Below are 20,234 nucleotides of genomic sequence, written 5' to 3' on the forward strand. Positions count from 1 at the left end.
AATCCTTCAATGTATAGAGCTTCTGGGCCTGGCTCCTGGCCTCCTGACATTTTGCAGAAGTGACCCCCAAGCATCCCCTGAACTACACTGACCTCTTAAAGAGCCACCATTGTTGTTTACTCTCTGTGTCACACACATTAACACAATCCCTGTAGCTGCAAGTAGCTCCTCTTAGTATGCTGACGGATCTGAACCACTGCTGGTTGGGACATAAATAAATTACTTGAGGCCTTACTATGTACTGTATGTATATTTGTCCAAACCTGTGATCCAGCAATTCTTGCATGATATAGTAATATATCGAGAATCCAGCTGCCGTACAAGTTATAACTTTATGTAAGGTTTACTTGATTAGAAGTAAATGGACTAAAACATGCAAAACCACTGGTATGACCCTCATATGACTGTCATTTTCTTTTCTTTTCTTTTCTTTTTGCTGTTGATTTTGTTTGTTGTTTTTTTTTTTTTAGTTTATTTTCAGGTAATTTTCTGTAACTTTTTATTAATTTCTTGTTTTTTGAGGGGCCATTTCTTGTTAAATTGCTTGTCGCCTGTGTTTTTGAAAATAAACCAATTTGCTCAGGTATGAAAGGGTTAAAGTGACTTTGTTGTATGCATGTTTAAAATACATGTAACAGTCAACATTGGAATTTGCACAGCAGGAATCCTCAGGCTGGAGGTGAACATTTTGTCAGGTGTAACCTCAGCTTGAACCCTGCTTCAATCTCACTTACTTCCCGTGCGTAACCAGCGTCTTAGCTGTGTCTGCATGTGTCCCTGTCTGCTGGCTAAATCTCTTTTTTGGAGTCTCCACTGAGCTCAGTCTCCTCCCTGCTGCTCGCTCACAGCCGATAGCCTTAATTGAAGACTGATAAAAAGAACAGAAGGAGATGAGGTGGCTTGACATTTCTCACATTGTACAAGATAAAAGTCTGGAACAGGATCTCTGGTCCATTGGCCTCAATTATCTTTATCTGACACTGATTAGGCTGTGTTCTCGATCAGGCAAAATATTAGCTATCTGAACTCTGCGTAACAGATGATAGCAAAGCTCAAGATAGAAGATTTGGTTACGTATGCACGTAAACACTCACATGTGGAGTGACCTTAGGTTAAATGTGTGTATTCCTGTGATGTAATTCAGAGTTTGAAGATATTGCCTGTTACAGCTGAGTCAGACGCTAAGAGGACAAAAAGCTGTGAGCATCTCTTCCCCCTTATCCAAGAGTGCATTTTTAAAGCTGTTTTGTATTAGCATGCTGTCAGTGCTGTGTGGCGTATTGCCATCCCTCCCCACTGGTCTGGGCAGGTCCATGCGGTGCGGTTACTGGGGAAACTGGCGGCGGCGTTGCCTCTCCTCAGAAATCTAGTGAGCTAAACAAACCTCCCTGCAAACACAAGGATTTTATTTCATTCAGTGTGTGCTCACAGGCAGCTCCAAAGAAGTTCTTCTTCCACACCAAAAAAAGAAGAGGAAGTCGTTTCACAAAGCTGCTCTGGCAGTGTGCAAATCTTCCTTTCCAGCTCCTTGACTCAACTATTTTTTATTCCTTCTCGTCCATCACTCTTGTCTCATTCTCTCGCCTCCTTTCTTGTTGTCGTCCAGCCTCTGCAAACGTCTTCAAGCTCTGCTTTATTGCTCATCTATCAGCACTTTGGTCTTTATCTCTTTTTGTGTGTCCATGTCTCTGTTCTCATTTATTAACGCTGCCCAGCCATCTGCTTCTGGGTGTTGTTGTAATACCCAGTAGCTGTACAGCAAGCCTGATTGCCCTTTTGGTCAACTCTGATGTTACAGAATGAACCAGTGTAAATGTAAAACGTGACCCAAAAAATACTTTATATAAAGCCAGGCATTTATATAAAGCTTTTTTTACTTTCTTCGAAAATGAACTTTCTGACTCAGTGGCCAAGGTAGCTGGTAGATGAAATAATCTACCAGTCAAGCATAGTTTTTTTACCATCCAAAAAAACAGCATAAAAACAACATATACATTTCCTTCAGTACATTTAAATCAAATGATCGCGGATCAGCTGATGTGCCATACAGCCGACAGCGTAGCACAGCACAAGTAGTAGCGCTGGAGATGGTCATGTTCTGTGACTCCGCTCGTGTCTGTGTTAATGACACCAAAAGGCGACAGAGATTCTCAACATAGTTTTTAATGACATGACTATAATGGTACAAACACTTATCAAGTGTAGAGTGTGGCCCTCAGATTTACTCGTCACTCTGAAAATCTACTTGCATTTGGCTCTTGTGGGGGAGTTAAATTCAGATCCTGTTTACTCCATAAGTTTATATTGCTTAAAATTGTAAATACAGGTGAGTGGGTCATTTTGCCTAAATGAGCTGCAAAGAATGTTTTTAGTATTTTTTTTCCAAGTCCCTAACTTCCCTGTTTCAAACACAAAATTCTGTTCACACAACCTGTTTTTAAAAAAAACCCCTCAACTTTTGGAGTCATTTTTACTTTTGAATGTTGACTGTTGACTTCCACAGCCTCCCCTCATCACAAAGGAAATAAAGTGTACAGATTGATGTTACTTTTTTCAAAGCACTCACTCAGAGTTTCAAGTGATGCTCTGGACATGCAAAAGTTTTCCCTCCAGTCCTTATCAACAAGACTTTTTCTGCATTGTGACCCTGACATTCGTAATGTTTTAATTAGAGGTTGCCCAAATAATCGTTGGCAGTGATATTGTGGCTGTTATTATATCAGCCTTTAGAAACTGATTGACCTTAAGGTTGAAAGTGTAATGTGTCAAAATTACACATACAAAAAACAGGTATAAAATACAAAGCAAAATTGGCAGTTTCAGTACAAAAATGTCATTATCAGCCCTGATAAACTCAAACTGATGCAACTATTTGAACATCTGGTATGAAATGAATAAACATAGTCTGCATGGTACACAAGTGCCGTGCTGTTTATTCATATTGTTTAATTAATTCGTCTTCTGACTGAACTTTCACTCACTAGGAATTTTGTTTCCTAGGGGAGATAAATCCTGTGTTCTTATTTTTCTTCTTGGCCGAAGATGCCATCAGGATGTTAGCTGTGTACGATTGATCTAGTGTTTTTATGTTATCCCATAAACACTGGACCAGTACCGTCTTTGTTGAACCAAAAGCCTAGTGGGCAGCAGCTGTGGTGTGGGTGATACGGGTCTGTCTCGAACTGTTTGTCTGTTTTCTTCTGGAGAGTTCCTCCGCCTCTTACTGACTTTCATTCATTCTGTGTCATGTGAGAGGAGAGAGTCACCAAAACAAACTGACGGATTGAAGAACTTATGTAATAATTGTCAAAAATGTGTTCATGTATATCCAAACAAGTTACATGTATTTAATCTGTTTCTCCTTAGTTTTGGGACACAGTTTGGTCACATCAGCAACAATCATACAAACAAACTACGGACTGATGTTTGACAACAGGCTAATATCTGCATATTGGATTAATCTCACTGAAATGTCATGTGAAAACCACGTTGAAAATTTTGCAGCAGACAGCGAAGCAGAAAACTCAAAATCAGGGTTCCCATGGATCCCTAAAAAGTCTTAAAGGGCATCTAATGAATTAATCTAAAAATAAGGTCTTAATTGGTATTAAAATCTTAATCTTAAATAGATCTTTCAAAAGTTTTTAAAAAAGCTTAGACATTATAAATGGGACTTAAAATTATTTTTTCTTATATGTAAAATCTGCATGTCATGTTTATGTTACAATAAAAACTAAGGCTACATTGTTGCAAAGCAATTGATGTCAATTTTGGCTGTGGTAAAAATGGTGTTAAATTTTACAGTGGCATTGATGAAGCCTTAAAAAGTCTTAGATCTAACTTGTCTAAAGCTGTAGGAACCCTGTTCAAAATGTTCCCTTTCAGGAGCCTTTCATGTTTTAGATGAGACAGTTAAAACCTTTTTAAATCTCTCTTGTCTCTGATGCTCAGCATTAGCTTGGTATGCTGAACCGTCGGTGTCACTGAATTTAGATGAACCCTAAAAAAAAGGCATTGTGGTGCCAGTGCATAATGAATGCTGTTGTGCTTCAAGAGAGATCATTGTTTGTTGTTTTGAGGGGTTCAGCAACTTCCTGGTTGGGTCATGTGCAGTGCTTGGCTCAGCGTTACCCGACGTGCTCCAAAAGGCGATGTTTGACACTGATCCCATAGAGCCTTTTGTTTTAGGGGGACTTTTGATGTTTATCCTGAAAGGTTGCTTTTTATAGCCGTCCTCTGCTCAGGAAGGAGAAACATGTGGTACCAGAAATGTAAAACCTCTAAGTTTTGATTAAACTTATGGGGAACCACACAGGTAAAAGAAGAATATAGGTATTAGAGAGAAGATAAAAACTTTGATTGGAGGGGTGTTGACGACACGCAAACCTTTTTTTTTAAATGCTTGTGTGTGTTCAGTACAATATATGCAATAACATACAGGCTAAAACTAAGTGAAAGTGGAGACCAAAATAAGTGAGCGAGTATTGATGGATTGCATCTGATTCACCAGATAAACCCTTTGAAACCTGAAGCAATATAAGCTTTCTTGTGCTGCTTTCAGACACCTTCCACAAAGATTTAAACATTTGAAACCTAAAGAAATTGATTTGATGGCTAAAAGGCAGTGAACAACTTGGCAAGACATCTCCCACAAATTGCAAGAAATAAGGAAAAAAGTAACGAGAAAATTACCTGAAAAATAGTTTTAAAAGAGAGAGAGCATTAAAATTGTTAGAAGTCAATTATAATAATAAATATGTGGAAAATGTCCAGAAAAGTGTATAATATTACTATTAGAATTATTGGAATCTATTTTATCATTATTTTTATATCAGTTTTTTCCCCTTTTTTCTCCTTTCCTTTCTTTTGGTAAATTTCAGGTTATTTTCTTCTTACTAATAGCTTGTAACCTGTGTTTTTGAAAGAAATCGAGCCAGTTTGCACAGGTTTCAAAGTGTTTAATGGCAGAGAAAAATGTATTGGCAAAATCATTTTTTCAAAACACTCTTACCTTACAATACACATCTTCTCTGACTATCACTAATTGCAGTAAGTTTCAAAGATTTATCGATTGCCAAGTATATCACTACATCAGCAAGTGTCAGTGCAGCTTCGGATCTTTGATATTGTTGCAACAGTCAGCATGTTTGTAATGTGGTTCAGTGCTTTGTGTAAACACACTGACACCATATATCACCTGGAAATGTGTCGATTAAATTCCGTCTGGAATACCAAACCAACACTCCTGATAAATTTAGTTAAGATTAAAGGCCCTGAACCTCAGCCAAGTGACCAGCAGGCAAATGATGTGGTCCATCTGAATGGTGTGTTATTAGCAAACAGTCTGGTCTGCTTGGCATCACTGACTCTCAGCCACACAACTACATGTAAAACTGCACGTCCCCTTGGTATTGTGCCAACATACATAACAGGGATGTAGTCATGCAATCAGTTATGGCGTCCTGCTTCTTTTTCTGTCCAATATTTGTTTTGACAGTGTAGTGTGACCTCTGTGACCCTGCTCTGCTACACTGTCTTGAGAATGTGAGAATGTTCCCTGTTGAACTGAACTGAGAAGTGGTCAAGATCGGTATAGGGCGGTGATACTCAACCTGCTTTGCTTGGGGGCCGCTTGTGCAAATTGACAGGAGGCCAGGGGCCAGTCACTCGAGGATTTTAGGATGCCTCTAGGATTTCAGGACACTTTTAGTATTTAAGGACATTTGTAGTATTTTAGGTCACTTCTAGGATATTAGGATGTTTCTAGGATGCTTCTTAGATTTAGGACGTTTAAGCATTTCAGGATGTTTCTAGATATTAAGACATTAGAGGCTTAGCTAGGACCTCTGTTAGAAGGTGCAGGGGTTCTTCCACTGGCACTTTTTTTGATAAACTAATACTATTTTGAAGCTTTTTTATGCACTCTGGCACCTTATGTATACTAAAAGTACAAAAACATTTCCCAGTGTCAATTAGTTTAATTTCATTGTGAATTAGCAAATGGTGGGCGGTTTACTCAGTACCCTATTGGGGGCCAGATTTGACCATCAGTGGTATAAGGGCATGTTGTATTTTACTTATTTACTTCAGTGCTTATGGCATAATTTTGCAAATGTTGATGCATCTGATTTTGCACTGAGTGAATGAGTGTGGATTGAGTCTCATCATTTTCAGGAAGTCAGCTCTTCAGGTGCATCATTTGCAGTCTGAATTTGTCAGGATGTTCAGTGTCAGAGAGTTCATCTGCTGTTTTGCTGTCTGCAGGTCATCACACCATCTACATCGGCGTGCACGTGCCCAAGAGCTATCGGCGTCGGAGGCGTCACCGCCGGAGAGCCGGCCACAAGGACAGAAAGGAGAAGTTGACGGAGAACACCTCTGACAAGTCGGATGCAGAAAACAACGATGAGGCCAGCAACAGCATCCTCAAACCTCTCAGTAAGTTCTGATGGACTCCATGTCATGGCTGATTAGGGCTCTTGTCTATCTTTGCTGAAGGATGCTCTCTTTTCCAGAAAAAAGCCCCTGTAACTCTCCGTGACCCCAAAGAAGTTGCTGAGTCCACTTAGTGGCCAGAAATAGCCGTGCATGTCCAGCTGAGTGACAAGTCTGTTTCGACAGAGCAGAGTGAATTTTCATAGGAAGTAATGGCTACTCAGATGTAATTGCACTAGTGCTGATATGAGTCTCTTGAGTACAGTGTGTAAGCGCATGACATCCTGTGCTTTTGTCCTTGGTTGTAGACATAAGTGTGTCTGTCTTTGTGTGCGTGCCGATGTGTTCGCATCTATATGTGTTACTGCTTACGTTCTTGGTTGACTGGAGCTTCCTCCGTCCCGTAAAGAGTGTAAAGTGCGATATGCCCTCAGGCGCAGCTGCTGTGATCTGCGGATGCTCGGATAAAGAGCCCCGGCCTCTTTGAGGGGGACTTGAGAAAGAAAGGGAGCAGGGAAAGGTTACACTGGGTGACTGTGACTTAACATGGGAGTTAAAGTGTAAGCCCAACTCTTACTGATGTCAGCATTTTTTCTCCACTACGTTCAAGTTAAAGTCCTACTTGCGTTAAAAAAAACCCAAACAAAACAAAACTCTATAGATGCTTAGTGATTAATAATGTCACAGATTTGAAACAAGCTCTTTTAAAATGAAATTTTAATTTAAATCAATTTTAAGGAGTCTTAAGATAATTTAACTTTAGAAAAGTTGAGGAAGGAACATTTTGCTGGCATTTTGCATGTCTTTGCTTTTTTTTTGTAAAATTGTGGAGAGGTTTACTTCAAGGGCCGAAAATGTTGGGAACCACAGCTTTATGTCCATATCTTGGTGAAGACAGGTCCTCTTAAAACAATAACATGCTGTAGTTTTGCAGGAAAACAGGATGGAGGGTAATTCTGTGGTTACATGAGGTCCATGTGTAGCAGCAGCCTTCTGTGAATAAGGCTTAAAATGTCCTTGCTGTCTGTCAAATCCAATAATGAGGCAGGCCACTGTCATTCCAAAACAGTGACGTCATTTTGCACATGCCTGCAAGCACATGAAAAGACAAGAGGAGCAAAATACACCAGAACTGGATTTTACAGTGTGTATGCATCAGTTGATGTGGGGGATTTTCTTCAGGACATAAATCCAATCAGAAAATAGATTACAGTCAGCCCATCTGGTTGTTGCCACCGGCGTGATGCGTATCCAGCAAAAATAGGGAGTCGTATAGATTTTTGTCAATGTCCATTGACCACAATCAGAAGTGTAGAGATACTTGGGGACACACAGAGGTGTTATAAGCCTTCAAAGTGGCCGAAGAAGTAATTATGGATGTAATGTTGATGTTTCAGTTATCATGTTGCTAGCAGTTTGAAATTCAAATGAATCTACAACATTTAGTCTTATCCCAACATTTACCTCTACCTATTTGTTATTTGTCTTGCAAAAAGATTTGTCCTGCTTTGGTTTTTCCTTAGTGGCACTCGACTGAAGAAACACTACTGCCAAAAGGGTTGTCACAGTACGAGAAAACCTTTCCACACTTGATGCCATTTTAGATACCATGGGGAAAAAAATGTAAAAACAAATTAAGAAGCATAAAAAGGTATTTTTTAATTAAGACAAGAACAATACAAACAACATCAATCATCAACATCTGGTGACTTGGCACCATATTTTCGTTGCTGATCAAATAGAGTTGGTGGGATGAGCTGCAAGTGTTTCTTTCTAGTTGCAGGTCCACTTTTTTCATCTTCAGTCGGGAACTTTAAGAGAAGCATAATACTTTTCAGACAGGTTGGTGTTTAGGATAGATGATTAATATTTCAATGATGTTGAAAGGTAGCTTTTCTTACCTCTTGAAATTCCTTAAAGTCCTGGCGTCACAGCCAATCTGACAGTGTTGTGGACGACAGCTAACGTATTCAGCTGCTAGTGAGGGGAGGGGCTGTGAGCCTGCCCGTCTGTAGTGGTGTGTGTGTATAGGTGTGTCAATAAGGAGGGGAAGAAGGCACTTTAGGTACCAACACTGTCACATGATGATCATTTTCAGTGCTAATTTTTTAGATTAGTGTCTGAGTATTGAGTTTTTCATTTTTTTAACAACCCAAATTGCAATACAGATAAAGTCAAAGATGACAAAGTAGTTTGCAGTTGTGAAATAGAAACATTTTTGTAGTTTTAGAGTGTTTGTCTGTTCCTTTTTGTTACAGATTTTAGATGATGAAAGCCTAACTCAAACCAAAGTCTTTGATTCTTGAGCATTTAGTTTGACCTGGCAGGCTGAGATGCAGTTGTACTCACCAAAGCTAGTGGATTGCATCTGTGGGGCCATGAAGGTTATCAACCTGTTGTGTGTAAACATTTTTGCAGTTTCTTACTCTTCATTTGCTCACACTTTAACAAGATTATTGTTGCCTGTATTTGCAGATATGATGGATCATAGCCTGGACAACGTTATCGAGGATTTATTGTGGCTTGTGTGATTGCAAAGTCTGACTTTTGTGTTGGGTTGTGTTATTTATGTGTAATGAGATTGATGCTTGAATTTACAAGATTAACTAAGGCTTTTTATGCCATCACCCAGAGACTAATAGAGTGGAGCAGTGATCAGCAGCAACGCTAACAAACAAGACCAACTCACCAGCACACACTTAAAACATCTCTGTGGTTTGGAATATAACTGTTGTTTCTCAAAAACCCTTCAGCATCTTTCAGAGGCTGCTTTCCATTGCTGAAGATGTAAGAACACAGTGAAGCACTTTGTCTCCCACTTATTCTGTTATTTTTATTCAGACAGGAGACTGTAAGGTGCTTTCAAATTAATTAATTAATAAATTAATAAAGAAAAAAAGTCTGCGTATCATCATTAGTCAATAGTTTGTGCATTATATACTATTTCCTGTTGAAATATTAGCTTGCAAACATTGGACACTACACCAATATACCTTCTGTGGGTTAGTGTGAGCAACTGCAGATGGATACAATCTGACTGGATCTCCCTGGTTTAAAAGTGATGTTATGGAAGTATTTTGGCCTCTGTGGAGTTAAAGGGAAAGGGACCTGGATAACAGCCACACCGGATGCAAATAAAGTTGTTTATTTAATTATGGGTCATTACATATACAGTACACTACATTTAAAAAGCAGCAAGAAGTTCCACAATGAGAAAAATAAATAATCTCTAGAAATAAAAATTCTGAGGAATCAAGATGCATCAATAATTATTTTATAATTGAATCAGGGCCCTGCGATTTTTTGGGGGACATTTTTCTTTATTTGGTTTTACTCACATCTGGCTGAAGCCATTTTTTCTTGAAGTTGCTTTTTTAGCGGCTAAACCCAATATTCCAGATAAGCATTTTGTTTTAATATTTGTAGATATTTGTAGACCGAAAATTAGCTCATCCCACTTAAATTTAGTATTTGACCCAAATATAGTCACTAACTCTGTATCATCTTATGCCAGAAAGCATTACTTTTGGAAAGACCTGAAACAAATGGCAGTGGTTGACTAGCCGTGTCAATTTCAATCAAATTTTGAGGTGCTTGGAGATTCCCACACCTAGTGGATGTGCGACAGGGTAAAGGGATAAATTCATAAATATTTTATTTTGCTCCATCTTTTTTTCGCCATTGCTGATTTCCCTTCGATTCCAATCTACCCAAGCTGCATCAGTTTTTTACCTTTTACCTTCAAAATGCTCAATTTTCCTCTTTTCCCCTCCTGAAACTTCATTGCATACCATAAAAAATATGTCAAAGGGGAACAACTCGTCCTTGATTCCCTAAGAAAAAAACCTCTATGAAGTCGCGCTGAGACACGTGTGAAACCCTAGACACCTGTCCATGTTTACAGCAACACTGGTAATTCTCCATTCATGGAAAATGCGACTATGTTGGCAGGAGACTGTGAGCATTGACGTTTTGTTTACAGTGAACACTGTGGTGCTCTGCTGGTTCATATTGGTGAAATAGTGTAAGTGCTGTTGATGTTACGTAAAAATCTGTCATGGAATTAACAGGGCAGTGCAGTTGGTATTATTGTTCAGTCAGTGGCTCATTTACTTTATTGTATGTCAACAGACTTTTGTACAATATAAATTTAATTTGCTGTGAACCCTTAAGTACACTATTGCCACTGGTACCTTTTCAAGTTATTTATTGATTTCTAGTTTGGACGAATATAAGTGCTTGGTTCCTAGTAATAGAAAGCAGCTTCTAGTAGAATAGAAAAATAGAAAAAAGTGAATCAAGGATTTTCAGCATGCCGAATGCTTTGTATAGCACTTATGTGCACGTTTTTTTTAAATTTTGGATTACGTTTTCCTTAAAAACAGTGTATACATAATCTCTTTCCATCATCACTTAAAGTCCACGTTTAGTGTGTGGTGAAGTATTAATCAGCAGCGACTCCACTCTCTGCCTAGATTTTCTTATTTTCTTGTTATTTGGCTGTGTTTGTGACATTCATCAGCACAGTTTGCTGGTGTGATTGGGACTTAATAAAAACAAGTCGTAAACTGATAATGGATTTTTAAAGGCTGATAAAATCACAGGAAAAAGCTGACTAATTGGCTGATATCTCCCAATCCTACCAAAAGTTTTTGACAGCGTCAAAATTAACTGACCGTCTAAGTCAAAGTGATAAACCAATGTATTAATCTAAAAGTGAACACCACACTAATCATAATGATCTTGGTTGGAGTGATTATTATTTTTTTTTTTGCTATTAATTTTTTCTCAAAGTCAAGATGAGATTTTCAGTAACACAGTAACATTACCCTGACTTTGTGTATGGAGACTCCACACAAAAAATTGATCAGAGATAGGATGTATTAATGTTACTTGTATTTGAAATAAATATTTTCATTGTTTTTTTAGTATTTTGTAATCGTTAAAAAAGGAAAAAATCGAATGCAGTTTGAAACAAGAAACTTTGGAGCGGAGCAATTTTGTATTTTTCAAATTAATCAAAAATGCTTTCTTCATGATTCATAAAGCAGTAAAAACAAGGCTACGTCAAAACTTTATATTTTACTGCACTGTATGAAACTCTAGAAGGCTTTTATTTTGAAATGAGGGCTTTTAATTTGAAGCAGACTAATGGACTTTTGCTCTTGCTCTAGTGGTGCTATGGTGTTACAGCCCTCAAATTCATGTTAATACAAGTTAATATGCAGAGTGGAACCGCTAAACACGGTCACACAGCAAAAGGAAGCTGCTCGGAGCTTGTGCAACGTCCTACTGGCATATACTAATCGGCTGAACTGATAAAACGGTCGTTCCCTGATAATAGGTAGTGACCAGGTGCCAGATCGTAAGCAGCACACATCATGTTCAAGAAAGATTTTTTTTTTTTTTAAATTTGGTGTATAGATAAGGTTGGGGACAGTGCTCAAGAGTCTCTCATGGGTGTTTTGTTGGGTTTATTTAGTAACTGTGAAGACCAGAGCTTAATTGTCATACATGTCAATATTTGTGTAGCTTACATGTGCTAGCTGACCTTTAAGGGTCAAACCAGCCGCAGAAGCTAGTGAGTTAGCTTACTGACCGTTCAACATCATGAATGTGAAGTAACTGATAAAAAAAGAATCAAAATCATTGCAGTTTACATTTTTAAGTTCTTTTTGTCTGTTACTTTTCCAACCTTTGCAACAAAAAATGTTTTTTTTTCGTGCTCTTGGCTATTTGTGACTCTAGCAGCTCTGCTCAACATTTCTTTGGAAAATATTTACACAACTATAACTGGAATCCGCAGGCAGGCATCTGTCAGGCATGCCAAAATTGACAGGCATGCAGTATACCTAATGTCCTACTGTTATTCACTGCCCTCCTCCGTGAAGCTCCCTCTGGGAATCATGGCCGGCCCCCAGGGGGAAGGCGCTTGTCTGTTGTCTGGATTGAAATCCTCTTGTTTGGTCAGATGGACGCCGCAGGGACTGAGAGTACATCCTCCTGGTTACATGAGTGTCCACTGCAGGGCTGTTTGACCCCTGCTCGTTTTGATGAGGTTGTTTTTTTTTTTCAAGGCTTTTTCTGAGTCCTTTTAGCAGGATCAAATGTTCTCTCAAAGTGGATTACAACGATTACTCAGAAAGTTGGTTCTCATGCACAAAGTTTAAATTTCCCGTAGTCAGACACGGCAAGCTTTGACTGCTCTGATGTATTCTTTTTTTTGTGAATTCAGTGTTCTCGCTTCACTGGGAGGATACCGTCCTCTCTCAGAATTGAGAGATTTATAAAGACTTTCAAAAATGATTCGGTAAATTCAAAGGTCGAGTTAGAAAATCTGCCCGTTTTTCTCCTGGTTCCTGAAAAGTTGACATTTTGGAGTGACACAGCTTTCACATGGTTAACGTAATATGTGTTCCATCCCTAAACATTTACTGGTATCACTTTGAAAGACAACTGAGACACTTTTCAGTAAGAAATGTGTCTGTAATGTATACCCAACCCCCCCGATTTTTCTGGCTTCATGTGATATTTACATCTTTGTCACGTATCAGAAAGCAATGACAGGCTCTGTAAAATGTCCTCCTGTTCTTGCACATTGCAAACAGAGTGGAAATAGGTCTGCAGTTGTGAGATTAGATTGCCTACTGAGCAACAGACTGTTGGAGATATTCTTCAGTGTTATAGGAAAAAATAAATTGCATCAGTAGAAAAGGTCTGTGGATATTGATTGTGTAAACCACTTACGGTAAACCTTTGAAAAGCCATCATTTTGTTTGACTGTGTGTCTGTGTGTCTTGGCATTCATATTCATATTTTGGTAAATCATGAAATTCAGAGTGTAATTACTCTGTAATCTTTTGACTGTTGTTTAGCAAAAGTCACAGAGGTTGGCTTAGATTTTTAGATTCAGGTAGTTTGTTGTGTTGTGTGTTGTGTTAAGTGGAAATATGAAAGAAAAAATGACAAAAGTTTGAACAAGATGAATCAAGACTTTAATGGGTTCACCCCTATGGCAAGAGGATTAAATGATTCATAAAAACACTGGTAATGTTGCAGAGTGTTCCTGGACAGAGTTGTGCATTAAGCCCTTTTGTAGCGTAAACAAACTTCAGAGTCACACTCAAACTTGACCCTGCTGTGATGAGTTGCATTGGGCTGTTTACAGTGAAAGCACAGAGCAAATGTGTCTGGACATTCAGTACACCTGCACACAGCACAGAGGTCATTTCATTTCAGGTTGGGTCCCCCCAGCTGGTATTTGTTAGGTTCCCATCAGAACCGGCCCACCTCAGCTATCACAACAAAATACCAGAGCTAGATGGTCTGAGTATAAATACTGTGCTTTCAATGAATCACCCTCTGGGTGTTACTCTGCATTCAACCCAATCCCTGTCCCCTGCCTGTGGTGCAAGCTGCCCTGCATACTGAACGTGAGACTTTGTGGCATGGAAAACATTTCCTGTACTCTCTCAGTGATCCTCTCTTTGCTTTGAATGAATGACACGGAGTTGCATTATCATTGCATGTACAGTCACAAACAATGAATGTGCTATTAGACCCCATGTAGTCTCATACTGTGCTGAGTTTTTGCAAAAAGGTCAGAGGAGATGGAAGGTATTTGTGTAGGATGCATGTCAAGAGTGGGACTAAACAGGCCTTTAGTGGCAGTCACACTAAGCTTTCTGCCGGGCAGCGGGCATTCTTCCTCCATCCCCTATCCCATGAGCCTCTGCTTCTGGGACAAAGTCCCCTTTGTATGCCCATGGCTCTTGGCTAGAGCACACAGAGCTTTGAAATTGCGTTTGAACGATGGGATTTTCATTTCTATCCCTCCTTTTCGTGCCTGCTCTCACCCCTCTTTGCTTTCACTCTGCACTGAGCCTCACCCCCTAACCCTTCTCACCCACCCTCCCACCTTCCCCTTAGCACCAGCACTCTGCTTGTCAGCAGCTTGCGTTTTTTTTCCTGGATGGCTCAGATAGGCAGCATCTTCTCATCAGGAATTAACAAGTTCACTTGGATCAAATTTTTGACAGTCTGAGATGTCTACAAGCTGATCTTACTTACAACAATCTAGGAAAATTTTGTGAATTATTTTGTGAAAGTCTGTAAAAATTGTGAAGTGTTAGCAACAAAGTTAGTCTGACTTAACTTGATTATTACAGAGAGGATTTTGCAAATGAAGTTACAAGATCTGAGAGTTCTATTTTGTTAAGAAAATACAAATATGACTGACTACTTTACAACCAGCAGAAAACATATATATATATATATTTCACCGTAAATTGGATTGTTTTATTACATTATTATTATAATTATGAAATCTTTAATCCTGCACACTGGAAAGAAAACAGTACTGTGTTGCTGCTACTCTTTCTGTACCACCTCTTTTTTATTTAACTGTATGCACATATAGCAATGCATGACCCTACAACCCAAAAGGCTTTGACCCTCTCTTTGCACTGCTTGCTATTGTTTGCATGCAGTTTCGGCCATATAGGTACTTAAAGCTTGTTTTAACTGTTTACTGTAATCAGGGTAAATTGCTGTGGATATAAGTGTCAGCTAAATGTGTGAAACACACATGTAAATTATTCCACCCAAGGTGTTATTAAACAGGTTGCAGTGACTTAAGCTAGTTACAGCTTGTGGAAATGTGTGTGTGTGTGATTGTGTATGTATGTGTGCCAGCAGACAGTTTATCCCCCACCTAGTAATCTTACAGCTGCTTGTCTGGCTCGTACCTTCTGCTGTTATTGTGGTGCAGAAAACACAATAGGGGGAAACTGCAGGCCTTTACTTCATTTACTGATTGACCACTTACTGCTGCTGTCTGAATGGATGAATGAATCAGTCATTGTGGTGGGTGATGTCATGTTAATTGTGGTGTGCATGTAAATGTCTAAATTTCACCTGCAGAAAAAAGTCTAGTTAAAGACAACACTGAAATATTGTCCTTTCTGTGATGAAGAGGTTTTGACGAAATCATCATTTCTAATTTCTCTTTTCACCAAATGGGTTTGTCACTCTGACTTAACCTACTAGACATTTGTTTTCTCTAGGTTTTCCTAGGTTTACAGTTTTTTCTTTACATGTTTTTTTAAGACAGACAAAGATTAGGAGTCAGAGGAAAACACTGACCCACCTTATAGTGAATAAAAATGGTTCCATCTTAATATATATTTAATATCTATAGTCAACCCTCTGTTGCCACAGTATTTGCAAGCTGTTATGTAATCAAATCAGGCAGCTTTGTTATGATAGCGCGCATGCACACACACACACACACACACACACACACACACACACACACACACACACACACACACACACACACACACACACACACACGCACACTTTAGTTTTTGTGCTCTTGTGAGGACCCTCACTGACATCATGCATTCCTTAACCCTTTCTCAACAATCACAGCTATGTGTCCAAACCATTAACCAAAACCTAATTCTAACCCCAACCCTAAAACCAAGTCCTAACTCTCAAAAAGACATGGGGACCAGAAAAAATGTCCTTGCTTTCTAAAAAGGCAACTCAAATTAGTCCTCACAAAGATAAAGGTACAGTTTGAGAGCACACAGACTGTAAGGACAACTCAGTGGTTATTTTATCACGTAGACTAATGCAATATATTCCAGCAACTTTGCCAATAACAAAATATTAGAATAACAAGTTAGTTAACCATACTGTACAGTTAGTGTGTTTATTGTACAAACTAAACTTTTAAAACTTTAAAAAATACTGGAGAAGAGCGATGTCTGTACTAGTTATGTAAATGCACTAATTATATGCTGCATTTCTATACTACTCTGTACTAAAATGCTTTACTATTCTGCAAAATAGTAATTCTCTCAGATTAAGATTAGACATTTTAATAACGTTCAGTTAAGAAGGAGCTGATGCAGGTCAGTATGTGACCTTTAGTGTATTATTATATAGGGAAGCACATTTTACATCACATCATTTGCATGAAATATTAAAATTGGAAATAATTTTATTTAATATAATTCATTCCATTCTTTGTAAACACTACAGCATAACTATTGCATCATATCCTCATGCATATATATATATATTTGTCTTTTCCTGTGCGGTCCAAAAGGAATTAATCGTGTGTGTTCTACCATCGGTCTGACTCCATGAGAACGCAGTATTAGCAGTAGGGCTGCCCCTTGAAAGTCAGAAATTCGAACCATCAATCTGAAACCCCTCATCCGACTGAAATCGCTTCAAGTTGAGCAGTTTTTGTTAGCTAGTCAGTGTGCTGTGCAGTTCACTTCTGTGGCCGATTAGGTCCCCAGATTTTAGCTGTGGAGTGAGCGCTCTTGACTGTCATTCTACTTTTTGGCATAAGTAGCTGTGGACATGCAGGAAGTTGCACAGAGGAGTGATTTTTGCACTGCGAGGTTCTGAGATAACATTTTCTTGTCTCTTCTGCTTAGAAGTGGTGAATTTTCACCTCAAAGCAAGTTTATACAAAACAGTCTCTGGACCTTATTTGATAACTAGTGTGGTTAAATACATGTTGCACATTGCTGAGCTGTCACTAGAACTGTTAACTTTTTTACTATAATGCATTAATACTGTTATCACACTGAACATCCCCCGGAGCCCGCTCAAGCTTTACAACTTTAGATGGAAAAAAAAACCGAACTGGTCAAATATTCATATTGAACTGCAGATCTGATTGGACTGGTGGAATTCAGAGAAGGGGTTTAGCCCTAAGTAGGAGTATATATGAGTAGTTTCTAAGAACTTAGGAAAGAGTTTATGTTTAAGCTTAGTAATGAATTCATGAATCACTGATGCAGTCCTATCCAGGGTCTTCTAAATGGAGTTGAGCCTTCATTACTGTTTTAAGTTGCATCTCTGCTTTTCCTGCTTTCATAAATCAAAATATCTGCCGAGAATATTTGGAAGTGCACCAAAATGTTTGGAAGCTTATTATCAGGAAAAACTGATTCAAAATTATTATTGATCACAATAGCAATAGCAGTCTGATTCTTCGAACAGGGATGTCATCGTTTTGTTTATTTGACCTTTAGCTCTAATGATGCGCCACGCAAGATCAGTGGCCGTCTTCGTTTTCTGCATGGATGGGCCTGCTTTCATTAAAGGGGGCGGTGTCTGTTTGTGGGCATTCAAAGTTCAAATATTGTTTCCACTTGTTGGAAACAAGCGATGATGGTGTCGACCATTCGCAACATGTTTGAATAGCGCTGAAAAGTATAGTTTATATATCAATCCCGTTGAAATTCTGTTTGTGTTGCTCTCTAAATATTCAAATGAGAAGACAAGGGGAAGGAAAGCCAAGCCTCTGTGAAAGAATAGGCCAGTTTGTGAACCATTTCCTAATTGTTAATGAGGGGCTCCAGGGCAGCTTGCCAAGGCTGGAGGGCCAATGGTGAAGGCCTGTTTGAACAGTGAAAGGGGGGGCAGAGAGGGAGAGGGGGCTAGCTGTGGGGACACTGTCACTGAGGGGACCCCTAAACCCCATCGGCCCCCTCCTACCTGGTCCACAAAGTGCTGGAGCAGGCAGCTGAGAGCGGCTGTCACTTCCACCCGAGACTTTAATGAGGGTCTAGCTGCAGCTTCGGGACTCTGATGAGCTTTTGTGGCTCGCTATCTGAGGAGCAAACCCTGGGTCAGCTGATTGGGAGAGTAAAGGGGGGGTCACTGAGTTTTTAAAGATGTCCAACAACAACAATAACCAAGAGGAGAAGGAGGAAAAAGAAGATGACACAGAGGAGAAAGGAGAGGAGGTCATGGTAAAAATCCCACCACCTCCACCTCCTCCTGAGGTCAACGGGAAGGGTCCAGCTGAGGAGGGAAAGCCGGTGCCCAAACCCCTGCCCAACGGGCACCATTGCCAGCCTATGAACCGCAGTATTTTTCCTCTCTCCGCAGTCTCGCCTGCAGCAGAGAGGATCCGCTTCATCCTGGGCGAGGAGGATGACGGCCCGGCACCCCCTCAACTCTTCACCGAGCTGGATGAGCTGCTGTCGGTGGATGGACAGGAGATGGAGTGGAAGGAGACGGCCAGGTAAGGACATCAGTCTCAGACTTATTTTCTGAGTTCCAGTATGTGCACCTTTGATTTTACAGTTTTAACCCTTTGAAATTTGAACAAATTGGCTTGATTTTTTTTTCAAAAACACAAAGGCAATGAGCAACAAAAAAAGAAATATCCCAAAAATTAGCTAAAACAAGAAAATTACCTGAATTTTTATTTTTTTTTAAACAGAATGAAAGAAAAGAAAAAAACTAAAGAGTCTAAAAAAACAGGGAAACAACTCAGAAAAAGTGCTTTAAAAGTGTAATACTTCTGTGACATAATTTGAATATGTAAATTTGACAGTTTTCCCTTTCTCCCCCTAGATGTTTTCCCTGTAAATTTTATTTTAAAAAAAATCCTAAATCTCTTGCACAGTTTCTCAAAGATTACCTCAAAAACTTTTACTTTAGTGCTTTTCATAGTTTTCAGCAGCCAAATAAGTGATCAAAAATCGGTGAACTTAAGCTAGTTAACAATCCTAAATCAGGTCTCCAAACATCAGGGACTTTGCAGTGTGCGCTGAATTTCAAGCAGCATAAAAAGTGAGCTCACAGGGGTTCACAGGTTTCTTCTGTGTGGCCCACTAGTGGGATGGGATAGATGGGCTGATTGTTTATATACATCATTAGTGTTGGTTGAGTGGAGTGCTCTCAGGGGGAAACTGGCTCCCTGGGCTGCTGTTTGCGGCTCCAAACGAGTTATCCTAACCTCTGACCAATTGTACTGCAGATAGAAGTTACATTTTGGTTCACTGTTTGTTGATGGTGAACTCTACCGAAGAACTCTGCTGTCACAGTCTTTTAGTACACTTGAAGTGCTTTTACTTTTACTTCAGGAAAAGTCTTAAGGCTAAGTTTTGCTAAGTTTGCCTCTGATGCACACAGCAAATTCATATTAGATTGATGAAGGATTCGCACAGATTGTATTTAACTAATTATGTTAGAATTAATCAGTCATGCAGGAACCTACCCATTTGGGAATTATGATTAAAATAAGGTTTAACTTGGGCTGGACAAAACATGTCAGTCAGAATGCAAATGAAGTGAAAGTGCTTTATGGTGTTTGACACTTTGGGCTTGGGAACTACTGATCATGTCAACCATCTGGAAAAACCCTAATTATCAAAAGTAAGTGATTGTCATTCTGACAATATTCAGTACACAGGGGAACAAAATTGTTTCTTTAGTGGTACGCTTTACACAATAAGGACAGAAACTTTTTTGTTTTGTTAAAGTGGAAAGACAGTTTCTTAACCAAATAAGGTATGAGTGATGGGGAAAATGTTTACATCAATTCCCTGCAGTCAAGAGTTTCAACTGAAGTACCACAATAAATTTATATAATTAGGAAACCGGTACAATAGAATTAGCAGGGTTCAAAATGTTAAGAGGACTACACTTTCAGAACTTTCAAAAATGTGTCAGTATTTATTCAGTGCTGACATATTGCTTACAAAAGGTGAAATGAACCAACCCTGCATCTTTAATGTCAAACTTATTATTCTGAAAATAACTGCAGAGATTAAGACCCGGTCCAATGTCCCCCTGAGTGCACTCAGTGGATTCAAAATGAATAAAAGATCTCACAAGTGCCGGGTAGTGTTGGCTGTCCGCCAAATGCGATTTTGGCAGCCAAAACTGGGAAAATGAAACCCTGGTTTAGAAACAACTTCTCAGTACCAGTTGAGTTTTTCATCTCCCTGACTCTGAGGAATTGGGGAGTGGAAGTA

General features: G+C 39.2%; 1 protein-coding gene across 11 annotated transcripts in view; it reads left to right on the forward strand.

Annotated features, from left to right (window-relative positions):
• The window catches only part of slc4a4a (solute carrier family 4 member 4a), a 72,578-nt gene that overhangs the window by 7,930 nt on the left and 44,414 nt on the right, over positions 1–20,234 (forward strand). For all 11 annotated transcript variants that reach the window (XR_015776367.1, XM_088076373.1, XM_088076376.1 and 8 more), the window contains 2 exons: positions 6,265–6,438; positions 18,358–18,493. Coding sequence is in view for 10 of the 11 variants with exons in the window: in XM_088076373.1 (XP_087932499.1) it covers positions 6,265–6,438; positions 18,358–18,493 (310 nt within the window). In the remaining variant the exon portion in view is untranslated. The remainder of the gene's footprint in view (positions 1–6,264; positions 6,439–18,357; positions 18,494–20,234) is intronic.

The sequence above is a fragment of the Plectropomus leopardus genome, chromosome 4, assembly GCF_026936395.1.
Source record: "Plectropomus leopardus strain MGB_pleo_1.0 chromosome 4, ASM2693639v1, whole genome shotgun sequence".
In the NCBI taxonomy this organism is placed as follows: domain Eukaryota; kingdom Metazoa; phylum Chordata; class Actinopteri; order Perciformes; family Serranidae; genus Plectropomus; species Plectropomus leopardus.